Source organism: Schistocerca americana, chromosome 11 (genome assembly GCF_021461395.2).
Source record: "Schistocerca americana isolate TAMUIC-IGC-003095 chromosome 11, iqSchAmer2.1, whole genome shotgun sequence".
NCBI classification, from domain to species: domain Eukaryota; kingdom Metazoa; phylum Arthropoda; class Insecta; order Orthoptera; family Acrididae; genus Schistocerca; species Schistocerca americana.
This window is the reverse complement of record NC_060129.1, coordinates 76,266,351-76,288,866: the sequence shown is the minus strand read 5'-3', so window position 1 is coordinate 76,288,866 and position 22,516 is coordinate 76,266,351. Positions and strand designations below refer to the sequence as shown.

General features: G+C 47.3%; 1 protein-coding gene across 6 annotated transcripts in view; it reads right to left on the bottom strand.

Annotated features, from left to right (window-relative positions):
• LOC124554016 (speckle-type POZ protein-like) overlaps positions 1-22,516 on the bottom strand; it is a 125,421-nt gene that overhangs the window by 69,671 nt on the left and 33,234 nt on the right. For all 6 annotated transcript variants that reach the window (XM_047128042.1, XM_047128044.1, XM_047128043.1 and 3 more), the window contains exon 2: positions 11,788-11,928. In XM_047128042.1, coding sequence (XP_046983998.1) covers positions 11,788-11,928 — 141 coding nt within the window. The remainder of the gene's footprint in view (positions 1-11,787; positions 11,929-22,516) is intronic.

Genomic DNA, 22,516 nt, shown 5'->3' with positions numbered 1-22,516 from the left:
GGGGAAGGCGAGCCAAAGGTTGCGTTTCATTGGCAGGACACTTAGAAGATGCAACAAGTCCACTAAAGAGACAGCTTACACTACACTCGTTTGTCCTCTGTTAGAATATTGCTGCGCGGTGTGGGATCCTTACCAGGTGACATTGACGGAGGACATCGAAAGGGTGCAAGAAAGGGCAGCTCGTTTTGTATTATCACGTAGTAGGGGAGAGAGTGTGGCAGATATGATACGCGAATTGGGATGGAAGTCACTACAGCAAAGACGTTTTTCGTCGCGGCGAGATCTATTTACGAAATTTCCGTCACCAACTTTCTCTTCCGAATGCGAAAATATTTTGTTGACACCCACTTACGTAGGGAGAAATGATCATGAAAATAAAATAAGAGAAATCAGAGCTGGAACAGAAAGGTTTAGGTGTTCGTTTTTCCCGCGCGCTGTTCGGGAGTGGAATGGCAGGGAGATAGTATGATTGTGGTTCGACGAACCCTCTGCCAAGCACTTACATGTGAATTGCAGAGTAATCATGTAGATGTAGACTCTTTCTTCCGTGTGCTGTAGTCGACTGACGTCGTGTGTTTCGATGTTTGTTTAGGTGTAGCGTCCCCATACTACGACGCAGTTACCTCGCATCGGACGGACAGATAATTGTCTGAAAATAAAAAATTGAACTTTTCTCTCGAGGGAAGACTTGAACCAAGGGCCTCTCGCTCCGCAGCTGCTCACGCTAACCACACGGCCACGGCGCTCCTGAGCTCACACTATCCTTGATGTTGCCTATGTTGTGCATAGACTACTCAGTTTGTATATTTTGCTTATTTTTTTTTTCGTAGTTCCACACAACTACTTCCATTTTTCTCGATTGATCTGTGTTCAGTTTTTCAAGGCGTATCCACTGTGCCAACTTATAACTAAATCTGAGGGGGGTGCGATGGGGAGGTTCCCTTCTCAGTATGGCCGTGCGGTTAAAGGCGCTGCAGTCTGGAACCGCAAGACCGCTACGGTCGCAGGTTCGAATCCTGCCTCGGGCATGGATGTTTGTGATGTCCTTAGGTTAGTTAGGTTTAACTAGTTCTAAGTTCTAGGGGACTAATGACCTCAGCAGTTGAGTCCCATAGTGCTCAGAGCCATTTGAACCATTTTGAACCCTTCTCAGTAACACCATGTGACCGACTGGAGCCCGGTCGTCTTGTGGCTGTAGAGTCTGGTGACCACCGCTGCCGGCAGTCATGTGCAGTGGGCACATCCCTGCCAAGTCCTGAAACATCCACCTTTTCATAGGGCTATTACACGATCTCGTTCGAATTCAGTGAGGTGTTGTAATCTTAAACGCGTTCTTGACTAACATCAACTCACCACATACAATTTCGAAGTTGACTAACGCAGACAACCGCTGCAGTGCGTATTTGAAGCAAACCTCATATGCATGCTCATAGTTCCGATATTAGCGCGACTGATGCGAGCAACACGAAATTTGGACAGACCACATCTTTCAGATACAGAAGCCCACCTTCTCACTTTCCTTTGTATCTCTCAACTCTTCCTTGTTGCTGCGGGATCAGTGTATTTTTAACCTATATTTATATCACACATTCCGCAGCTCGTGGTGTCGCGGAAGCGTTCTCGCTTCCTGCGCACGAGGTCCCAGGTTCGATTTCCAGCGGGGTAAGGGATTTTTCATGCCTCGAGATGACTGGGTGTTGTGTCGTCTTCATCATCATCATCATCATCATCATCATCATTCATCCCCATTACGGTCGGAGGAAGGCAATGAAAAGCACTAGGACCTTGCCTAGTACTTCGGTCAGGGCCTCCCGCATCGTTCCCTAAGCTCCTCGAAGTATAAACATATGGCATCCAGCATCTGTTACATCTGCAAAATCTGTGTGTCTGAGATAAGAAATTATGGCGGTCAGTGATGCTTTTGCCACCACCCAGGGTGCTGCAGTACATATGTAGGATGGAGGTAAAAAAAACGTGGCACTACAGACCTACGCTGCACACTGTTTGAAGCCAGACTGGGAGCCATTTTAAGTAGTCCAAAACATTATAAACTACTGATTACAAGTGATGCTTTTTCAATATTTATGTCGCGTGTGAGCAATAAATTTTTTAAATACTAAAAATTAAAGAGGTCACATGAATAACACTGAGATCAAAAATATCCGGACACCCCTAAAAACATAAATTTTCCATATTAGGTGCATTGTGCTGCCACCTACTGCCATGGTGCAGGGAATGGCAATTGAATCTCAGTATAGACAAGTGTAATGTGCTGCGAATACATAGAAAGAAACATCCCTTATCATTTAGCTACAATATACGAGGGCTATCCACAAAGTACATTAAGTTTTCGTTTGTGTCCGTTAGTGGCGGGACTAGCGCGGCCATCTTGGTGTCCTTGCATTCCGCCGCTCAGTCAGCATCCTGCCGTGCTAGTGAGAGGTTCCTGCTGTACTCCGTTGAGTTACTGTGACAGTTTGAAATGTCAGTGTTAATTGAAAATGCCGCGAAGTGTGAAGTGCATGCTGTAATAAGGTTTCTGACTGCAAAAAACTGTACTCCGATAGAAATCTATCGGCAGCTTTGTGAAGTGTATGGGGGACAACTTAATCACTGAAGGTTGAGTGCGTCAATGGGTCATAAAATTTAAAAGTGGCCGAACTAATGTTCACGACGAAGAGCGAAGTGGAAGACCCAGCATAGTGACTGCCGAACTTGTCGAAAAAGTCGATGACCCGGTCCGTGAAAACCGTAATTCCACAATAACGGAACTCCTTATGGTGGTGGTGGTTGTTGGGAAGTTTAAGGGGGACTAAACAGCTAAGGTCATCAGTCCCCTATTCCAAAAACAGGCGAGACATTAAGGCGCGGAGCAGGTAAAACCCCAAGGGGAAGGATACTCCCCCCCCCCCCCCCCCGGCCCTAAAAGAACAAATGCGGTAACGAACACAACAGAGACGAAGAGGACAGATGAACACCAGACAAAAAGAAACAGAAGAAAAGAAGACGGCCGGAGACTGGTTGACCAACCATGACTACAAAAAAGGGGAAGAGTCAACCAACCGACTACACACTAAAATCATCAACCAAAAACGAGAGACTCGAGGACTAGAGACACACACAAAGGGAAAGCAGCAGGACACCCCTAAATGGAACCATAAAAGGAACTACCATGGATAAAATGTAAAACACTGTCAGCCATGGAGGCATCGTCGCATAAAACCAAAGGCAAAGTGCCCGGGAGATTAAAAGACTGCCGAAGGGTGCGTAGTCTGGGACACTCCAATAAAATGTGGGCGACCGTCAGCCGGGACCCACACTGACACAGGGGGGGATCCTCCTGACGCAAAAGATGGCCGTGCGTCAGGTATGTATGGCCGATGCGCAGCCGACACAGGACTACCGAGTCCCTGCGAGAAGACCACAGGGAGGAGAGCCACACATCGGTCGTCTCCTTGACAGCCCGCAGTTTATTAGGCGCCGTCATGCCTCACCACTCAGCAGACCACACCCCAAGCACCTTACGGCGCAACACCAGCTGCTGATCGCGAGCTGTGAGGCCGATCTCCAAAGCTGGGGCGTCGATCGTCCCTTTGGCCAGCCTGTCAACACGTTTGTTCCTCGGGATGCCAACATGACCTGGCGTCCAAACCAAGACCACCGAACGACCAGAACGGGCAATGGCGGAAATAGACTCCTGAATAGAGGACACCAGAGGAGAAGAGGGATAGCAGCGGTCGATGGCCTGAAGGCTGCTCAGGGAGTCACTGCAGATGACGATGGACCTACCTGAGCAGAAATGCATATGCTCAAGAGCGCGTAAGATGGCCACCAGCTCTGCAGTAAAAATACTGCAGCCAGCCGGCAAGGAGCGTTGCTCAACATGGGCAGCATGAGCAAAAGCGTAGGCAGTGCGACCATCAACCAGGGAACCATCAGTGTAGACAGGCTCACAGCCCGGAAATGAGGCGACGAGCGCAAGAAAACGGCGATGGAAGGCCACAGGTGGAACCGAGTCCTTGGGTCCCTGCGCCAAGTCCAGACAGATGGACGGCCAGGGCAAACACCAGGGAGGCGTAGGTGCACGGACCCGGAAGGGAGGCAGAAGAGGGAATGACCCCAGTTCCGACAGCAGGAACCCGACGCAGACAGCTATGGAAAGCCCAGACCTAGGTCGCCGTTCGGGCAGATGGAGGACCATGGCAGGGAAAAGCAGGCGACGATTGGGATGGCCTGGCGAGCAATGCACGTGGACAGCATAGTCGGTGAGCAGACGATGGCGGCGAATCCGCAGCGGGGGAACCCCGGCCTCCACCAGTAGACTATCCACGGGGCTAGTGCGAAAAGCGCCAGTGGCAAGCCGAACCCCACAGTGGTGTATGGGGTCTAACAGCTTCAACACTGAGGGTGACGCAGACCCATAGGCCAGGCTCCCATAATCAAGCCGGGACTGCACAAGGGCTCTGTACAATTGCAGCAGCATGCAGCGATCTGCACCCCAAGACGTGTGGCTAAGGCAGCGGAGGGCGTTGAGGTGCCGCCAGCATTTTTGTTTCAGCTGAGTAACATGAGGAACCCATGTGAGCCGGGCATCAAACACGAGTCCCAAGAAGCGGCAAGTGTCCACCGCTTCAAGCAGGTGGCCGTCAAGGTAAAGTTCAGGATGAGGGTGGACCGTCCGACGCCTGCAGAAGTGCATAACTCGAGTCTTGGGTGCAGAGAACTGAAAACCATGAGTCAGAGCCCATGATGCTGCCTTGCGAACGGCGACTTGGAGCCTGCGGTCGGCGACTCCCGTAGTCGTGGAGCTAAATGAGATGCAGAAGTCGTCGGCATACAAAGAAGGAGACACCGACGACCCCACTGCTGCAGCCAGACCATTAATGGCCACTAGAAATAAGGAGACACTCAACACCGAGCCCTGCGGGACCCCATTTTCCTGGATATAAGATGAACTAGAGGTGGCACCGACTTGCACCCGGAAAGAGCGGCGCAATAAAAAGCTTTGAAGAAAAGCCGGGAGCCGACTACGAAGACCCCACTCATGCAATGTGGCGAGGATGTGATGCCTCCATGTGGTGTCATACGCCTTCCGCAGATCGAAAAATACAGCAACGAGATGCTGACGTTGGGCAAAGTCCGTACGGACAGCAGATTCCAGCCACACCAAATTGTCCATTGCAGACCGGCCCCGACGGAAGCCACCCTGGGATGGAGCGAGGAGACCGTGCGACTCAAGGACCCAACACAAACGCCGCCCCACCATACGTTCGAGCAATTTGCACAAAACGTTGGTGAGGGTAATGGGACGATAGCTGTCCACCGCCAGTGGGTCCACACCGGGCTTCAAGATGGGGACAATAACACCCTCTCGCCATTGCGACGGGAACACGCCTTCGCTCCAAATGCGATTAAATATCGCGAGAATGTGCCTCTGGCAGTCCCTGGAGAGATGCTTCAGCATCTGCGCGTGGATGCAGTCTGGGCCTGGTGCTGTATCAGGGCAATCGGCGAGGGCAGCGAGGAATTCCCTCTCGCTGAAAGGAGCATTGTATGTTTCAGAACGACGCGTGTGGAATGAGAACGGCGTCCGCTCGGCTCGCTCCTTTAGAGAGCGAAAGGCGGGGGGATAAGATGCAGTTGCAGAGCTCTGAGCGAAGTGCGCGGCAAGCCGTTCAGCAATGGCGGCAGCGTCCGTGCAGACAGCGCCGTCCGAGGAGAGCCCAGGGACACCCATAGGGGTCTGGTATCCATAAATCCGCCGGATCCGGGACCACACAAGTGAGGGGGAGACATGGGAGCCCAAGGATGAGACATACCTCTCCCAGCACTCCTGCTTACGCCATGCCATAAGACGACGGGCCAAGGCACGGAGCCTCTTAAAGGCGATGAGGGTCTCTAGAGACGGGTGCCGCCTATGACGCTGGAGAGCCCGCCGACGGTCGCGAATAGCCTCAGCAACCTCCGGCGACCACCAGGGTACAGCCTTCCTCCGAGGGAGGCCAGACATTCGGGGGATGGCAGCCTCGGCCGCTGAAATGATGGACGTGGTTAAAACACGGACCACCTCGTCAATGTCACCCTGTGGGGGAGACTCAATGGTTGCAGCAGAAGTAAAAGCTGGCCAGTCTGCCCTGTGGAGAGCCCAGCGGGGCAGGCGCCCAGAAGAACGACACTGGGGTAGTGACAAATAGATGGGAAAATGGTCACTACCGCACAGGTCAGGGTGCACCCTCCAGTGGAGGGATGGGACAAGTCCAGGGCTGCATAGAGAGAGATCGATGGCCGAGAACGAGCCATGGGCAACACTGAAATGCGTGGGAGCACCGGTGTTCAAGAGGCTAAGGTCGAGCTGAGCCAACAAATGCTCCACGGCCCGACCACGGTCATCAGAGACAATCCCACCCCATAGAGGGTTGTGGGCATTGAAATCGCCCAGAAGCAGCAATGGTGGCGGGAGTTGAGCCAGCAACGCAGCCAAGACATGTCGGGGGAGCTCCCCATCCGGAGGAATGTAAACAGAGCAAACAGTAATAGCTGGCGAGAGCTCAACCCTGGCAGCAACTGCCTCTAAAGGCGTCTGAAGGGGTACTGGCGAGCTACAGACAGAGTGGTGAACAAAGAGGCAAACCCCACCTGACGCTCGTTGACAGGCAGCACGGTTCTTATAGTATCCCCGATAACCGCGTAGGGCGGGGGTCCGCAGTGCAGGAAACCAAGTTTCCTGCAGAGCAATGCAGAGAACACGGGAATCACTCAGAAGCATCCGTAGCTCAGGCAGGTGGCGGAAATAACCGCCGCAGTTCCATTGGAGAATGGAAGCAGGAAGGGACTGGGAGGGCGTGAATGCGACTAAGAGGCAGACAGCGCTTCAGAGCCAACTGCCACCACCGGGGGAGAGTCAGCTGAGTCCATAGGAGAGGCCCCCAAGGGTTCCGTGAGGGCGAGATCCGCGGCAGAGGCGAGGATCTCCACCTCATCCCCGGAGCCAGGACTATGTACAGCAGGCGGTGCTGAAACCGCCGGAACGTCCTCCTTCTTGGACACATGCCGTTCCTTCTTCTCACGTCGGCCCTTAGGGTGAGAGGGCTGGGAGAGCTTCTCTGAAGGAGCGTCGGAGGCTGACGACGACACAGAAGCCCTACAACCAGCAGGTGCCAGAACCTTCAACCACTGGCTGACATCTGGCTGGGAAGGAGAAGAAACGGAGGAAGGGAGAGCCCCGAGGGACCCCTTCTGCGAGAGAGGAACCGGCGGAGGCAACGCCGGCGGAGAAGGAGGGGGAGGAATCGAGCCTCCCGGTTGTGGAGCAGATGTCACTCCCGAAGTAAGCGTGGGGGGAGCGACAGAAGAGGGTTTGCCCCCAACTGCAAAGGGGGCAACAGAGGAAGGCTTGCCCCCAGACACGAGGGGGGCAGACAGAGATACACGGCCCCGAGGGCCCACTCAAGGCGGCACAGATGAGGCGACAACCGTCGCTCGCGTGGGCGACAATAACGTGGCTGCAGCATAAGATGGTCGAATGGAAGCAGGATACAACCTTTCATTTTTCAGTTTTGCCTCTCGATAAGTAAGCCGGTCCAGGGTCTTAAATTCCATGATCTTCCGCTCCTTATGAAGAACGGGGCAATCCGGCGAGCATGGAGAGTGGTGCTCCCCACAGTTGACACATACAGGCGGAGGCGCACATGGAGAATCGGGATGAGAAGGGCATCCACAATCTCGACATGTAGCGCTGGATGGGCAACGAGAGGACATATGCCCAAACTTCCAGCACTGGAAGCACCACATCGGGGGAGGGACGTATGGCTTCACGTTGCAACGGTAAACCATCACCCTGACCTTCTCGGGCAAGACATCACCCTCGAAGGCCAAGATAAAGGCACCGGTGGCCACCCTGTTAGCCTTGGGCCCTCTATGTACATGACGGACAAAATGTACACCACGTCGTTCCAAGTTGGCTCTCAGCTCGTCATCGGATTGTAACAAGAGGTCACGATGGTAAATAATCCCCTGGACCATATTTAAGCTACTGTGGGGAGTGACGGTAAAAGGGACGTCACCCAGCTTATCGCACAAGAGCAACGCTCGTGACTGGGCTGGGGAGGACGTCTTGAGGAGGATGGACCCATTCCTCATTTTAGACAACCCCGCCACTTCCCCAAACTTATCCTCCAGGTGTTCCACAAAAAACAGAGGCTTCGTCATAAGAAAGGAGTCACCATCAGTCCTGCTGCAGACAAGGTATTGCGGTACGTAAGGCTCCCGCTTGGCACTAGATCGGCGTCCCTCCCATGGCGCAGCCAACGAGGGGAACGACTGAGGGTCATATTGTGCAGCATCAAAGTCTACTCTACCACGCTTAGAGACGCTGGTGGCCGTGCGACCACCAGCTTGGTGTGATTTATTGCGCTTCATTGCGCCACATCCGCCCAGATGCCACCTACTCCAAACGAGGGCTCTCCCCAAGGGCGCCACCCAGCCAAAGCAACGGGTACCTGGCCAATATCCCATTGCCCGGAGTCCCCGTGCCCCAGACAAGATGGGCACATACTCCTTGGCATGCATGGGGAGGAAACAGCTCTGGCATCTGTAGTGCGATCCCTGCGTGGTCAGGGGGCTACCACCAAGAGGGTACATGACGACCCCACCACAACGGACTGGCTACCGTGCTGGATTTTAGGTGTTGAAAGGGTCCACAGTTGTCGTAGGCGCTAAGAAGAAGAGTGCGCACAAGGCGAGAAGGAGACAACCCAGAAAATGTTGGGCGTAGTCCCCCCCACACGACAATAGGTAACATGAAAGATTGTGGAGCATGATGGACCAATAGAAAAAACACCACGTAAGGTGTCCTTCCCCAAATGGCACGCACTAACAACGGAAATTTGGAAAAAAAAGGTCAAACCCAAGAGGGGACCATCACAGAAGGCCGAAACGTTTGAGACTCCTTTTAGTCGCCTCTTACGACAGGCAGGAATACCGCGGGCCTATTCTTACCCCCGAACCCGCAAGGGGGGGGGGGGGGAACTCCTTATGAGTTTTCCACAAATTTCACGAAGTTTGTTGCACGAAATCATTACCGAAAAGCTTGGTTACCACAAGTTTTGTGCAAGATGGATACCAAAAATCTTGACAGAGATTCACAAAAATCAGCAAATGGCTGCAGCGTTAACGCTTTTGGACGCTTACGAGAAAGATGGCGACTCGTTACTAGATCGCATCGTTACTGGTGACGAAACAGGGGTTAAGTATGTGAACAAGACAAAATTGCAGTCAATGCAGTGGGGGCACACAAATTCCCCCACAAACCCAAGAAATGCATGCAGACAATTTCGGCAAGGAAGGTGATGGCGACTGTCTTTTGGGACAGAAAAGGTGTGATTTTTGTGGATTTCCTGGAAAGAGGCACTACAATAAACTCTCAAAGGTATTGCCAAACTCTGCACAACCTCAGAAGAGCAATACAAAACAAGCACAGGGGTAGTTGGGCTCAAAGATCTTGCCGATTCACGACAACGGCCGGGCCCACACGGCAAATGCCACTCGTGAAGTTCTCGAATCTTTTAAGTGGGAGTGGTTTCCTCATCCATCGTGCAGTCCCGACCTGGCACCGAGCGACTTCCACTTATTCCCAGCAATGAAGAAGTGGTTGGCTATGCAGCGTTTTGATGACGACGCACAGCTTCAAGAAGAGGTAACCATGTGGCTGAAGGCGCAGGCGGCCGAATTTTACGACGAAGGAATTTCCAAACTCGTCCATCGCTACGATAAGTGCCTTAACTTAAATGGCAACTATGTAGAAAAGTAGTATTTAAGTGTGGCTTTCATCTGCATATAATAAAAAAATTCCAATACTTTATTTTTAATTCCAAAACGTAATGTACTTTGTGGATAGCCCTCGTAGCAGGTCAGCAACTGCAAGCAGTTAATTCCATAAATTATGTGGGAGTACGCGTTAGGAGTGATTTAAAATGGAATGATCATATAAAGTTGATCGTCGGTAAAGCAGATGCCAGACAGATTCATTGGAAGAATCCTAAGGAAATGCAATCCGAAAACAAAGGAAGTAGGTTACAGTACACTTGTTCACCCAGTGATTGAATACTGCTCAGCAGTGTGGGATCCGTACCAGATAGGGTTGATAGAGGAGATACAAAAGATCCAACGAAGAACAGCGCGCTTCGTTACAGGATCACTTAGTAATCGCGAAAGCGTTACGGAGACGATAGATAAACTCCAGTGGAAGACCCTGCAGGATAGACGCTCAGTAGCTCTGTATGGGCTTTTGTTGAAGTTTCGAGAACATACCTTCACTGAGGAGTCGAGCAGTATATTGCTCCCTCCTACGTATATCTCGCGAAGAGACCATGAGGATAAAATCACAGAGATTAGAGCCGACACAGAAGCATAGTGACAATCCTTTCCATGAACAATACGAGACTGGAATAGAAGGGAGAACCGATAGAGGTACTCAAGGTACCCTCCGCCACACAGGTGGCTTGCAGAGTATGGCTGTAGATGTACTCCATATCAGCAAACTCAATAGTCTTTAAATATCATGAGAGAACAGGATGGGGAGCTCCACAGAACTCACGAACTTCAAACATGGTCAGGTGATTGGGTGTCACTTGTGTCAATCGTCTGTAAGCGAGATTTCCACACTCCTGAACAAACCTAGGTCCACTGTTTCCGATGTGATGGTGAAGTGGAAACGTGAAGAGACACATACAGCACAAAAGCGTACAGGTCGGCCTCGTCCGTTGACTGACAGAGACTGCCGACATTTGAAGAGGGTCGTAATGTGTAATAGGCAGACATCTATCCAGACCATAACAAAGGAATTCCAAACTGGACCAGGAGCCACTGCAAGTACTATGACAGTTCGGCGAGAGGTGTGAAAACGTGGATTTTATGGTGGAGCAACTGCTCATAAGCCACAAATCACACCGGTAAATGCCAAACGACACCTCGCTCGGTGTAAGGAGCGTAAACATTGTGGCGATCCCATGGTAGGGTGTGGGTATGTCGAATGCCTGGTGAACGTCATCTGCCAGCGTGTGTAGTGCCAACAGTAAAAGTTGTAGGCGGTGGTGTTGTGGTGTGGTCGTGTTTTTCATTGAGTGGGCTTGCACACGTTGTTTTGCGTGGCACTCTCACAGCACAGGCCTACATTGATGTTTTAAGCACCTTCTTGCTTCTCACTGTTGAAGAGCAATTGGCGATTGGATCTTCCATCACGATCGACCACCTGTTCGTAATGCACGGCCTGTGGCAGAGTGGTTACACGACAGTAACATCCCTGTAATGGACTGCCCTGCATATCGATACCTCTCCTCAGTGCAGCATTCTGAAGAATGAGCTGCCATTCCCCACGAAACCTTCCAGCGCCTATTTAACATTTGCCTACGAGAGTGGAAGTTGTCATCAAGGCCAAGGGGGGGGGCCCAACATATTGAATTCCAGCATTAGCGGTGGAGGGCGCCACGAACTTTTGAAGTCATTTCCAGCCAAGTGTCTGGATACTTTGGATCACATAGTGTTGCGTCAGCAAGCAATTTCGATCGCTTTTCTGTTCCGGAATGCGTATATGCTCTGGTAATACGACACAGTCAGGATTGATGTCACGGGGAAGAGTCACCACTGTCAACTATGGGAGTATGAATGCGGTGAACGTAATGTCTTGGGCTATTTAAGATGGTGGACATCAGCTTCAAGTTCGTGACGTAATGCCAGCTGCCGTCTTTTCTTACCTCCACGATCGATAGCCTGTCTTCATTAATTACATACCTCTTTGTCCTTGCCACCTCCCGAGCAGGGAAGACGAGATCTTCTCCCTCTCCTCCACCGCCGTGGAGAGCCAGATCAACGCCAACACAAAGGCAGTGGCAGCGACGGTGGCGCCAAACCGCCCCGAGCCCGAGTCACCATCTGCAACAGAGGCCGGCCGTAGAATTTCTGCACCTCTTCCTTTCCCCTGGCGTTTACTCTCTCCAGTATGGGGGTCTGTCTTTTCAGGATTTGGCAAATTGTATATTTTACTAGCGAACCCATCCGTGCTTCACAGTTGCTTAATACGAGGGTGATTTGAAAAGTTCTCGAAACAGAATAGAAAAAAGTACTTACATCACTGAAACTTTTTTATTTTTCAATTTAGTCTCCTAGTAGATTAATGCACTTGGTCCAGTGCCTTGATCCCATCTCGAAAATGAGTTTCCGCCAGGCCTGCAAAATAGTTGTCAACTCCGGCTATCAGTGGTTCATTTGAAGTGAATCTTCATCCACCAAGAAAAATTTCAGTTTTGGGAAGAGATTGAAGTCTGACAGAGCCATATCAGGTGAATAAGGGGGGGGTGTGGCAACAATTCGTACCTTAGTTTGTGTTGTATTGCCACGGCGATGGCACATTTGTGCGGGCGAGCATTGTCTTAGTTGAAAATAACTTTCTTCCTTGATAAACCTGGCCTTTTTTCGCGTATCTTGTGTTGCGATTTGTACAGGACATTAGCAGAGTATTCTCCAGTAATTGTTTGCCCAGTGGGGAGATAATCTACAAGCAGAATCCCCTTCACATGCCACAACACTGATGCCCTGACCTTTCCCGCCGAAGGAATTATCTTTGTTTCCTTTGGTGGCGGAGAATCGGCATGTTTCCACTGCTTTGATTGTTGTTTTCTCTCTGGGGTATAGCAGTGCACCCAAGTTTCATCCGTGGTCACAAACCGGCGAAAAATCTCATTAGTTCTCCTAAAACGAGCCAAACATTGTTCCGAGATCTCCATTCTCGTGTGTCTTTGATCCAGCGTCAAGAGTCGCGGCACTCATCTTGCAGATAATTTTTTCATTTCTAGTTCTTCAGTTAAAGTGTGATATACTCTTTCTGATGACATCTGGCAAGGGTGAGCAATTTCACGCACTTTCAATCGGCGATCCTCCGTGACCATTTTGTGCACTGTTGCAATGATTTCTGGAGCAGTGACACATCTTGGCCGACCACTGCGCGTATCGTCATCTGAGCTCTCCCGACCAAATTTAAATTCATTTGTGCACTTGGCAGCGGTTGAATATGAAGGAGCAGAGTCGCACAGTGAATTCTGGAAATCGGCATCAATGTCCTTTGCTTTCATACCCTTCTTTACGAAGTACTTAATCACTGCTGGTATCGTGTTTTTTTTTTCATTTTCGCAAACTGCTATGCAGGAACGACGACAGAGCCACGTCACCGCCACAGCTCTCTTCCGAGAGCACTGACGTGGCACGTGTGTACAGGCAACAGCCCGGTAAGTGTCACGTGATCAACTCGTTGCGCTAACTCTGACCTCTCGTGGTAATTCCAAGAACTTTTCGCACCACACTCTTATGTATGATAATTGGATATACGTCCCAACTTGGAGTATCTCTTGTAGGGATGGGAAAAACCGATCAGTTAAAACCGTTACCAGTATTTTAGTAGTGAATAACAGGTATTTTTCGGTATCTGTCTGGTCTCAGTGATAACACGTGCTTCTTTTACTAATAAACGGATGATTAGACTTTAGATTAGATTTACTTTTATTTCAATTGATCCGTAGTGAGGTGGTCCTCTAGCATGTAGAACATGTCAGAAAAACAATACATGGCAAATATTTACAACTAAAACAAATAAGCTAATGTACCATTCCACAGGTCCCAAGTGGAATGATCGTCATTTTTTAATAAACACTATGTGAAAGTCATTTTACAGATAGTAATGCACTGACTTAAAAATAAAATTTTTTAAATTTATTTATAACGTAATAAACGTGTAATACAGCAACTATAATACTTATTTACAATGAACACATTACTGCACTGAAATGGTGGAGAAGGTACACACACAAATCAGATGGTTTTACTGAGAAATTCATCAATGGAGTAGGAGGAGTTGGCCACTAATAAATCCTTTAGGTTTCTCTTAAACTGAATGTCATTGGTTGTTAAACTTTTTATGGCTGCTGGCAAGTTATTGGAAATGTGTGTTCCTGAATAATGCACACCTTTTTGTACAAGACTGAGTTTAAATCTTTGTGAAGATTATTCGTATTTCTAGTACTGATTCCATGAATTGAGCTGTTGGTTTGAAAAAGTGATGTATTTTAATGACAAATTTCATTAAGGAATAAATATGTTGAGAAGCAGTAGTTAGTATCCCTAGTTCCCTAAATAGGCTTCTCGACTTCACACCACATGGAACTCTTACAGCACGTATTTGTGCCCAGAAAACTAACTTGGCTTGAGAATTACCCCAAAAAATAATCCCATGTGACATTATGGAATGAAAGTAAGCATAGTATGCCACCTTTTTCATTTTTATATCCCCTATGTCTGACAATTCGCATTGCAGATAGAGATTTGTTAAGACGCTTCAGCAGTTCTGTGGTGTGCTCCTCCCAGATGCATTTATTATCAAGCTGTAATCCTAAGAATTTAACACTGTCCACTTCTTCTATCTGCTTGTCATTATATGTTAGGCATATACTCGTGGGACAGCCCTTACAAGTTCTGAAGTGCATGTAGTGTGTCTTTTCAAAGTTTAGTGACGAAGAATTGGCTAGGAACCAGTGATTAATGTCCACAAATATATTATTAGCTGATCTTTCTAAGATTACACTTGATTTGCTATTTATTGCAATGTTTGTATCATCGGCAAACAAAACGAACTTGGCATCTGGATGAAGAAATATCAGCTAGCCATAGCAGCAGTGCTAATGTTTTTGGTTTTTAAATAAACCTTCTTTGTTAGAAAAGGGAGTCACTTTTATTCGCAAAATTTCCATTGCTTGAAATATTCCGATATACTAGAAAGTGGGAAGAGGAATCAGAGCTATTTTAGTAACAATGCTGACAGCCCGCCCGGCGGATATCACAACCACAGGCGGAAGCACAAGCGGCCAAAGACACTACTGGCTGGGGTATAGCCACCTATGGTAAACTAACATACACTAACAAGCGACAAACGTCGGCAAGCCCCTGCAAGTCAGCAACACTGACTGGTAACTACCGGCTGCTATTAGAGGCAACAGGCCACAGTAGGGACACCGACGAGCTCGCCCACTGACGCACAAACCGCCAACATTCCCTCACACTGTGCTTCCGGTATATGACCTATCGGACACATGATCGATAATAAACCTAACTGTTGCTGACGCTGAACGAGGACTCTGTACCAGCACCCAGCGCCAGCCGCCGAGCAGCACAAACGCGCAACGTCAAGGTATCGACATGCATGATACCCACCACTAACAAAGCCTATCCTTGCACAACCTATCGCAGGCAACAAGACAACCGCTACTGCTCTTACCACCCGACCTAACTATCGCAGAGGTTTTTTCCCTTGGCTCTTGCCTTGGCACTTTTTTTCCTCTGCCCTTCGAACCGCTATCCTTCGTTCGATTTCGACCAATCTATCTCCAGATGAACGCGTATTAATGGTTAACCCTAACCCGGGGGCGGGCAGGAATCCCGCACGTGTGCAGTGAACTTGCACGCGTGCAGTTAACAGATGTTCTGTGTGCACACAGGGGCAAGCTGGCCACCCGCTTATCTCCCCTCCCCACCATACCTTCTGTCCACTCCTTCCTGTGTAATGCGTTTTGCTTTTCTAGCTTGCTTTATTGAATGATGGAATAAGGTTAGCAGGAGTGCTTGAAATAAATCATGGTTCGAAAGAGTACCTATTAACTACGATAAGTTTTATTTAATTATCACAGGTGGAGTTTACAAGACGTTTAATATGTGGAACAAAATTTCTACATACAGACAAACGCGAACAGTTACGTAAATTTTCATCACTTATGTTTGCTCTTAACCGAGGCTTATTAATTCAGCAAATGGTTTTCCAGCTCTCACTATATTAAGCACAATTTTATAGCTTACACGTACCGCTGGGCTATTATTGTTGTCGTCCTGAAAAATTGAAAACAGTGCTCCATAAAATGTTAAATCAGTTAGATGAGAGACATGACAAAAGAAAGTCGCAGATCTCTCGTGACAACGGCAACTAGGACAGATGCATCTAATATCGTCAGGTCGCTCTTCTTAAGCTCAGTCAATTTCCCCATCCGCTCAGAATCCGACAATAAATTGTACTCGTCCTTGTGAAATTTATTATAATGGCCTTCAATACTAAACTTCCGCTGACCAGCGAGAATACTGCCACATCATATACATTTCGAATTTTCACCTTTTTGCACAAAGAAAAAAATGATTCTCCCATTCCTTTTTAAAAGATAGCAAATCTCCACGTCTCCGTTTCACTGACTCACTCTGCATTTTCCGGTTCTTGAAATACAACGTTCACTACGTAGTGGTCGCTTCGCATCAACGCCTGCAGCTTAGCCTGGCACTGCACTGCCGCAACCTGCCGGCTGTCGCCACAGCCCCGTTTGACGCCTGCACGCGAGCAGCACACGTGCAGCGCTGTGCGCTCACGAGCCACGTGCAACGTTTGCCAGCCCCTGCCCTAACCTGACGTACGCAAACATCGCAGTACCCACATCCTGCGACACCTCACTTTACTGAATACTAACCCTTATGCAGAGGTGGCAGTAGACCTATTGTGTTGGCCATCATGCCGGTGTGGGCGTGGAGGGGGCTCCACCTCTTATAAAAAAGCCCGCCCGGGTAGCCGCGCGGTCTAACGCGCTGCTTCCCGTGCGGTAAGGCCTGCCAGTCTCCGGCACGAATCCACCCGGTGGATCAGTGTCGGGGTCCGGTGTGTCGGCCAGCCTGTGGATGGTTTTGAAGGCGATTTTCCATCTCTCTTGGCGAATGCAGGCTGGTTCCCCTTATTCTGCCTCAGTTACAGCATGTCGCCGAGTGCTGCCCAAACACTGTCTCCACATACACGTACACCGTAATTACTCTACCACGCAAACATCTGGTATGAGACGTTCCCGGGAGGGTCCACTGCGGGCCGAACCGCACAATAACCCTGGTTTCAGAATGGGGCGGCGGTGGTGTGGATGGACTGCTGTGGCGTGTTGTGGCGTTGTGAACCACTGAGGGCTATGGCAGGCCGAAGCCTCTCTGTCGTTTCTGGGTCCCCGGTTTAATACACAATACACACACAACAATGCTGCCAGAAACGAGCAACAAACACACGGCACAAGGCTTTGTAGGGTGTTGCTGATGCAGTAATTAGGCTGTTACCACGTGGCATGGCCTATTAGACGGTACTTGCCGCACCTCGCTGCCGCCGTTGGGCATCAGATGTATTGCAGAATGGCACCACCCCTAGTCTGGAAGTATTTAGCGAAGCGGGCTATCAGTGAAATACGATTCTCCAATTGCTTTAAAAGACTGAAAACGGGAGAAGCACCAGCCGGAGTGGCCGAGCGGTTCTAGGCGCTTCAGTCTGGAACCGCGAGACCGCTACGGTCGCAGGTTCGAATCTTACCTCGGGCATGGATGTGTGTGATGTCCTTAGGTTGGTTAGGTTTAATTAGTTCTAAGTTCTAGGCGACTCATGACCTCAGAAGTTAAGTCGCATAGTGCTCAGAGCTATTTTGAACGGGAGAAGCCACAACAAACTCTGGACATCGTATGAGGAGAAAACTAAAAATTAACAATTCATCCACAGTTTATGATAAAAGTAGAAAGTAATTTATCTACTACCTGTGTCTATATAATATGCCTTTCCCTGCTTGTAGCCCTTAAAAACGGACAAATTAAAACGAAAAAGAGAGGTACTTCAACCTCTGTTTTCACACTTTAGCACTGACTACTCGTAGTCCTCAAATAGTGGTATTATCCTACAATTATCCTACATTACGATGTGAGTTCTAGCAGAGTTTCAATAACTTAGAATCGCTAGGAGGGTTCCTCGAGAAAAGCTGTGTAGCGTGGACGAACTAACTTTCCCTTTATTTACGTATTTTATTTAATATTTTGATACTGTGTTTCTTGATATCTATAATGCAAAAGTCTGAGGAAATCTTACAATTTTTCAATCTTTGTTCGATTTATCTTTGGAAATAACAGCAATAAAAAAAACGAAAACCGGTTATTTCAGAAAATTAGAGTAATTTTAAGGAGTAGGTTGAAAATAAACGGTGTAACGGAAAACCGGCTGGTTCGGCGTTAAAAACCATACATGCTCCATGGAAATTGTGTCAGGACCAAAATCTGTGCTCCTCGTTGTGACTCGGGCCACTCTAAAAGTAGTAGTAGTTGTTGTTCCTGTACAAGCTTCTTCATCTCCCAGTACCTACTGCAACCTACATCCCACTGAATCTGCTTAGTGTATTCATCTCTTGGTCTCCCTCTACGATTTTTACCCTCCACGCTGCCCTCCAATGCTAAATTTGTGATCCCTTGTTGCATCCGAACATGTCCTACCAACCGGTCCTTTCTTCTTCTCAAGTTGTGCCACAAACTCCTCTTCTCCCCAACTCTGTTCAACACCTCATTAGTTACGTGCTCTACCCATCTAATCTTCAACATTCTTCTGTAACAACACATTTCGAAAGCTTGTATTCTCTTCTTGTCCAAACTATTTATCGTCCATGTTTCACTTCCATACATGGCTACACTCCATACAAATACTTTCAGAAACGACTTCCTGGCACTTACATCTATACTCGATGTTAACAAATTTCTCTTCCTCAGAAACGCTTTCCTTCCCATTGCCAGTCTACATTTTATATCCTCTCTAGTTCGTCCGTCATCAGTTATTTTGCTCCCCAAATAGCAAAACTCCTTTACTACTTTAAGTGTCTCATTTCCTAATCTAATTCCCTCAGCATCACCCGACTTAATTCGATTACATTCCATTATCCTCGTTTTGCTTTTGTCGATGTTCCTCCTTTCAAGACACTATCCATTCCGTTTAACTGCTTTTCCAAGACCTTTACTGTCTCTGACACAATTACAATGTCATCGGCGAACCTCCATGTTTTTACTTTTTCTCCATTGATTTTAATTCCTACTCCGAATTTTTCTTTCGTTTCCTTTACTGTTTGCTCAATATACGGATTGAATAACATCGGGGAGAGGCTACAACCCTGTCTCACTCCCTTCCCAACCGCTGCTTCCCTTTCATTTCTCTCGACTCATAACTGCCATCTGGTTTCTGTACAAATTGTAAATAGCCTTTCGCTCCCTGTATTTTACCCCTGCCACCTTCAGAATTTGAGAAAGTGTATTCCAGTCAACATTGTCAAAAGCTTTCTCTAAGTCTACAAATGCTAGAAACGTAGGTTTGCCTTTCCTTTATCTTCTAAGATACGTCGTAGGGTAAGTATTGCCTCATGTGTTCCAATATTTCTACTGGTCTTCCCCGAGGTCGGTTTCTATCAGTTTTTCCATTCGTCTGTAAAGAATTCGCGTTGGTATTTTGCAGTCGTGACTTATTAAACTGATAGTTGGGTAATTTTCACATCTGTCAACACCTGCTTTCTTTGGGATTGGAATTATTATATTCTTCTTGAAGTCTGAGGGTATTTCGCCTGTCTCATACATCTTGCTCACCAGAGAGTAGAGTTTTGTCAGCACTGGCTCTCCCAAGGCTGTCAGTAGTTCTAATGGAATGTTCTCTACTTCCGGGGCATTGTTTCGACTCTGGTCTTGCAGTGCTCTGTCAAACTCTTCACGCAGTATCATATCTCCCATTTCATCTTCATCTACATCCTCCTCCATTTCCATAATATTGGCCCCAAGTACATCGCCCTTGTATAGACCCTCTATATACTCCTTCCACCTTTCTGCTTTTCCTTCTTTGCTTAGAACTGGGTTGCCATCTGAGCTCTTGATATTCATACAAGTGGTTCTCTTTTCTCCAAAGGTCTCTCTAACTTTCCTGTAGGCAGTATCTATCTTACCCCAAGTGAGATAAGCCTCTACATCCTTACATTTGTCCTCTAGCCATGCCTGCTTAGCCATTTTGCACTTCCTGTCGATCTTATTTTTGAGACGTTTGTATTCCTTTTTGCCTGCTTCATTTACTGCATTTTTATATTTTCTCCTTTCATCAATTAAATTCAATATTTCTTCTGTTACCCACGGATTTCTACTAGCCCTCGTCTTTTTACCTACTTGATCCTCTGCTGCATTCACTATTTCATCTCTCAAAGCTACCCATTCTTCTTCTACTGTATTTCTTTCCCCCATTCCTGTCAATTGTTCCCTTATGCTCTCCCTGAAACACTGTACAACCTCTGGTTAATCAGTTTATTCAGGTCCCATCTCCTTAAATTGCCACCTTTTTGCAGTTTCTTCAGTTTTAACCTACAGTTCATAACCAATAGATTGTGGTCGGAGTCCACATCTGCCCCTGGAAATGTCCTAAATCTGACTTCTTATTATATAATCTATCTGAAACCTGTCAGTATCTCCAGGCTTCTTCCATGTATACAACCTTCTTTTATGATTCTTGAACCAAGTGTTAGCTATGACTAAGTTGTGCTCTGCGCAAAATTCTACGAGGCGGCTTCCTCTTTCATTTCTCACGCCCAATCCATATTCATCTACTACGTTTCCTTCTCTCCCTTTTGCTACTACCGAATTCCAGTCACCCATGACTATTAAATTTTCGTCTCCCTTCACTATCTGAATAATTTCTTTTATTTCATCATACATTTCTTCAATTTCTTCGTCATCTGCAGAGCTAGTTGGCATATAAACTTGTACTACTGTAGTAGGCGTGGGCTTCGTATCTATCTTGGCCACAATAATGCGTTCACTATGCTGTTTGTAACAGCTTACCTGCACTCCCATTTTTTATTCATTATTAAACCTACTCCTGCATTACCCCTATTTGTATTTATAACCCTGTATTCGCCTCACCAAAGGTCTTGTTCCTCCTGCCACCGAACTTCACTAATTCCCACTATAACTTTAACCTATCCATTTCCCTTTTTAAATTTTCTAACCTACCTGCCCGATTAAGGGATCTGACATTCCGCTTAGCTGTTGTAAAATTTTTGACATCGAGAGGTCTTCGATTTCGCGGTGACAATGAAATCCCAGGATCTCCCAACAATGGAAATTTGCGATGCTTGGAATTACTGAGTGAATTCGACCCATTTCTAACAGAACACTTACAAACACTTGGGAATCCTGGAAAAAGTAACACTTCTTATTTATCAGCGAATACCTGTAGTGAATTTATTGACGTAAGGTGAAAACAAGTCCTAAACAAAATAATAAATGAAGTTACATTAGCAACATATTTTTCCATTACCATTAACAGTACGCCTGATCTGCCTCATGTTGACCAGCTAACTTTTATAATTCGATACTTAAAAATAAACTATTCCTGTTGAAAGGTTCCTGAAATTCATACCTATTAAACACTATAAGCCTGAGTATTTAGCGGACACCATCTTGAATTTTGTATAGAATCATATTTGCATAAAAGATTGCAGAGGACAAAGTTACAACAATGCTTCAAATATGTCGGGGAAGTATACTGGTCTACAAGCAACAATCAAAGATTAATGTGAATTTGCCACATTTGTAACATGTGCGAGACATTCACTAAACTTGGTAGGTGTCCAAGCTGCTGGGTGTGTAACAGAGTAACGAAGTTTTTTGAAATGGTTCAGAAAGTGTACAGCTGTTTGTCGAGCTTTACCCATCGATGGAATATATTCACATAACATGTAGGTTCAAAAAAATGTTGTTAAAAGGATTTGACAAACCAGATTGTCAGCTCGAGCTAATGCAGTAAGCGCCTTGCATGAATGTCATAAATTATAGAAACTTTAACGTCTATCGCAGAAAATACAGAACAGGCATGAGACGAAGCCCTTAGTCTGTCCAGAATGATGGAAAAGCTACAATTTACTAACGGAAATTTGGAGCTCTATATTGGAAAGAATAGACAAAAGAAGTAAATATCTTCAGAAAGAAATAGAAACACCGCACCGTGGGACTAATTTGCTCGCTTCACTTGATGATTTTATCATTAACGTCACGGATAAATTTGATGACTTCGAACCGTCCCCCAAAGATAGAAACCAGGAATCTGATTACAAGGACCTACCTGGAAGAACAAAAAGTAGAAGCTCACGCCAGAGTTTTATAATGGCTCTGCGCCGTCAGTTCAAGTGAATGGAAAAGAGAAATTCAAAGTAGAAACCTTTCTTCCCATAACTGACACCATGAGCGTTAATCTAAAACTGCGATTAAGTTCGTATGAGAACATCAGTCGACGTTTTAGTTTACTTTTTCGCTTGAAAACTCTGAATTCCGAAGGTCTGAGATAGAGTCGCAAAGAATTTGCTGAAATTTATTATGAGGATGTTAATGAGCCAGAGTTGGAAACGGAATGTCTGCATTTAACAGAATATTTGACAACCGCTCATAGTAAAATTGCTACACCACGAAGATGACGTGCTACAGACGCGAAATTTAACCCACAGTAAGAAGATGCTGTGATATACGAATGATTAGCTTTTCAGAGCATTCACAGAACGCTGGCGCCGTTGGCGACACATACAACGAGCTGACATGAGGAACGTTTCCAACCGATTTCTCATAACAAGCAGCAGTTGACCGG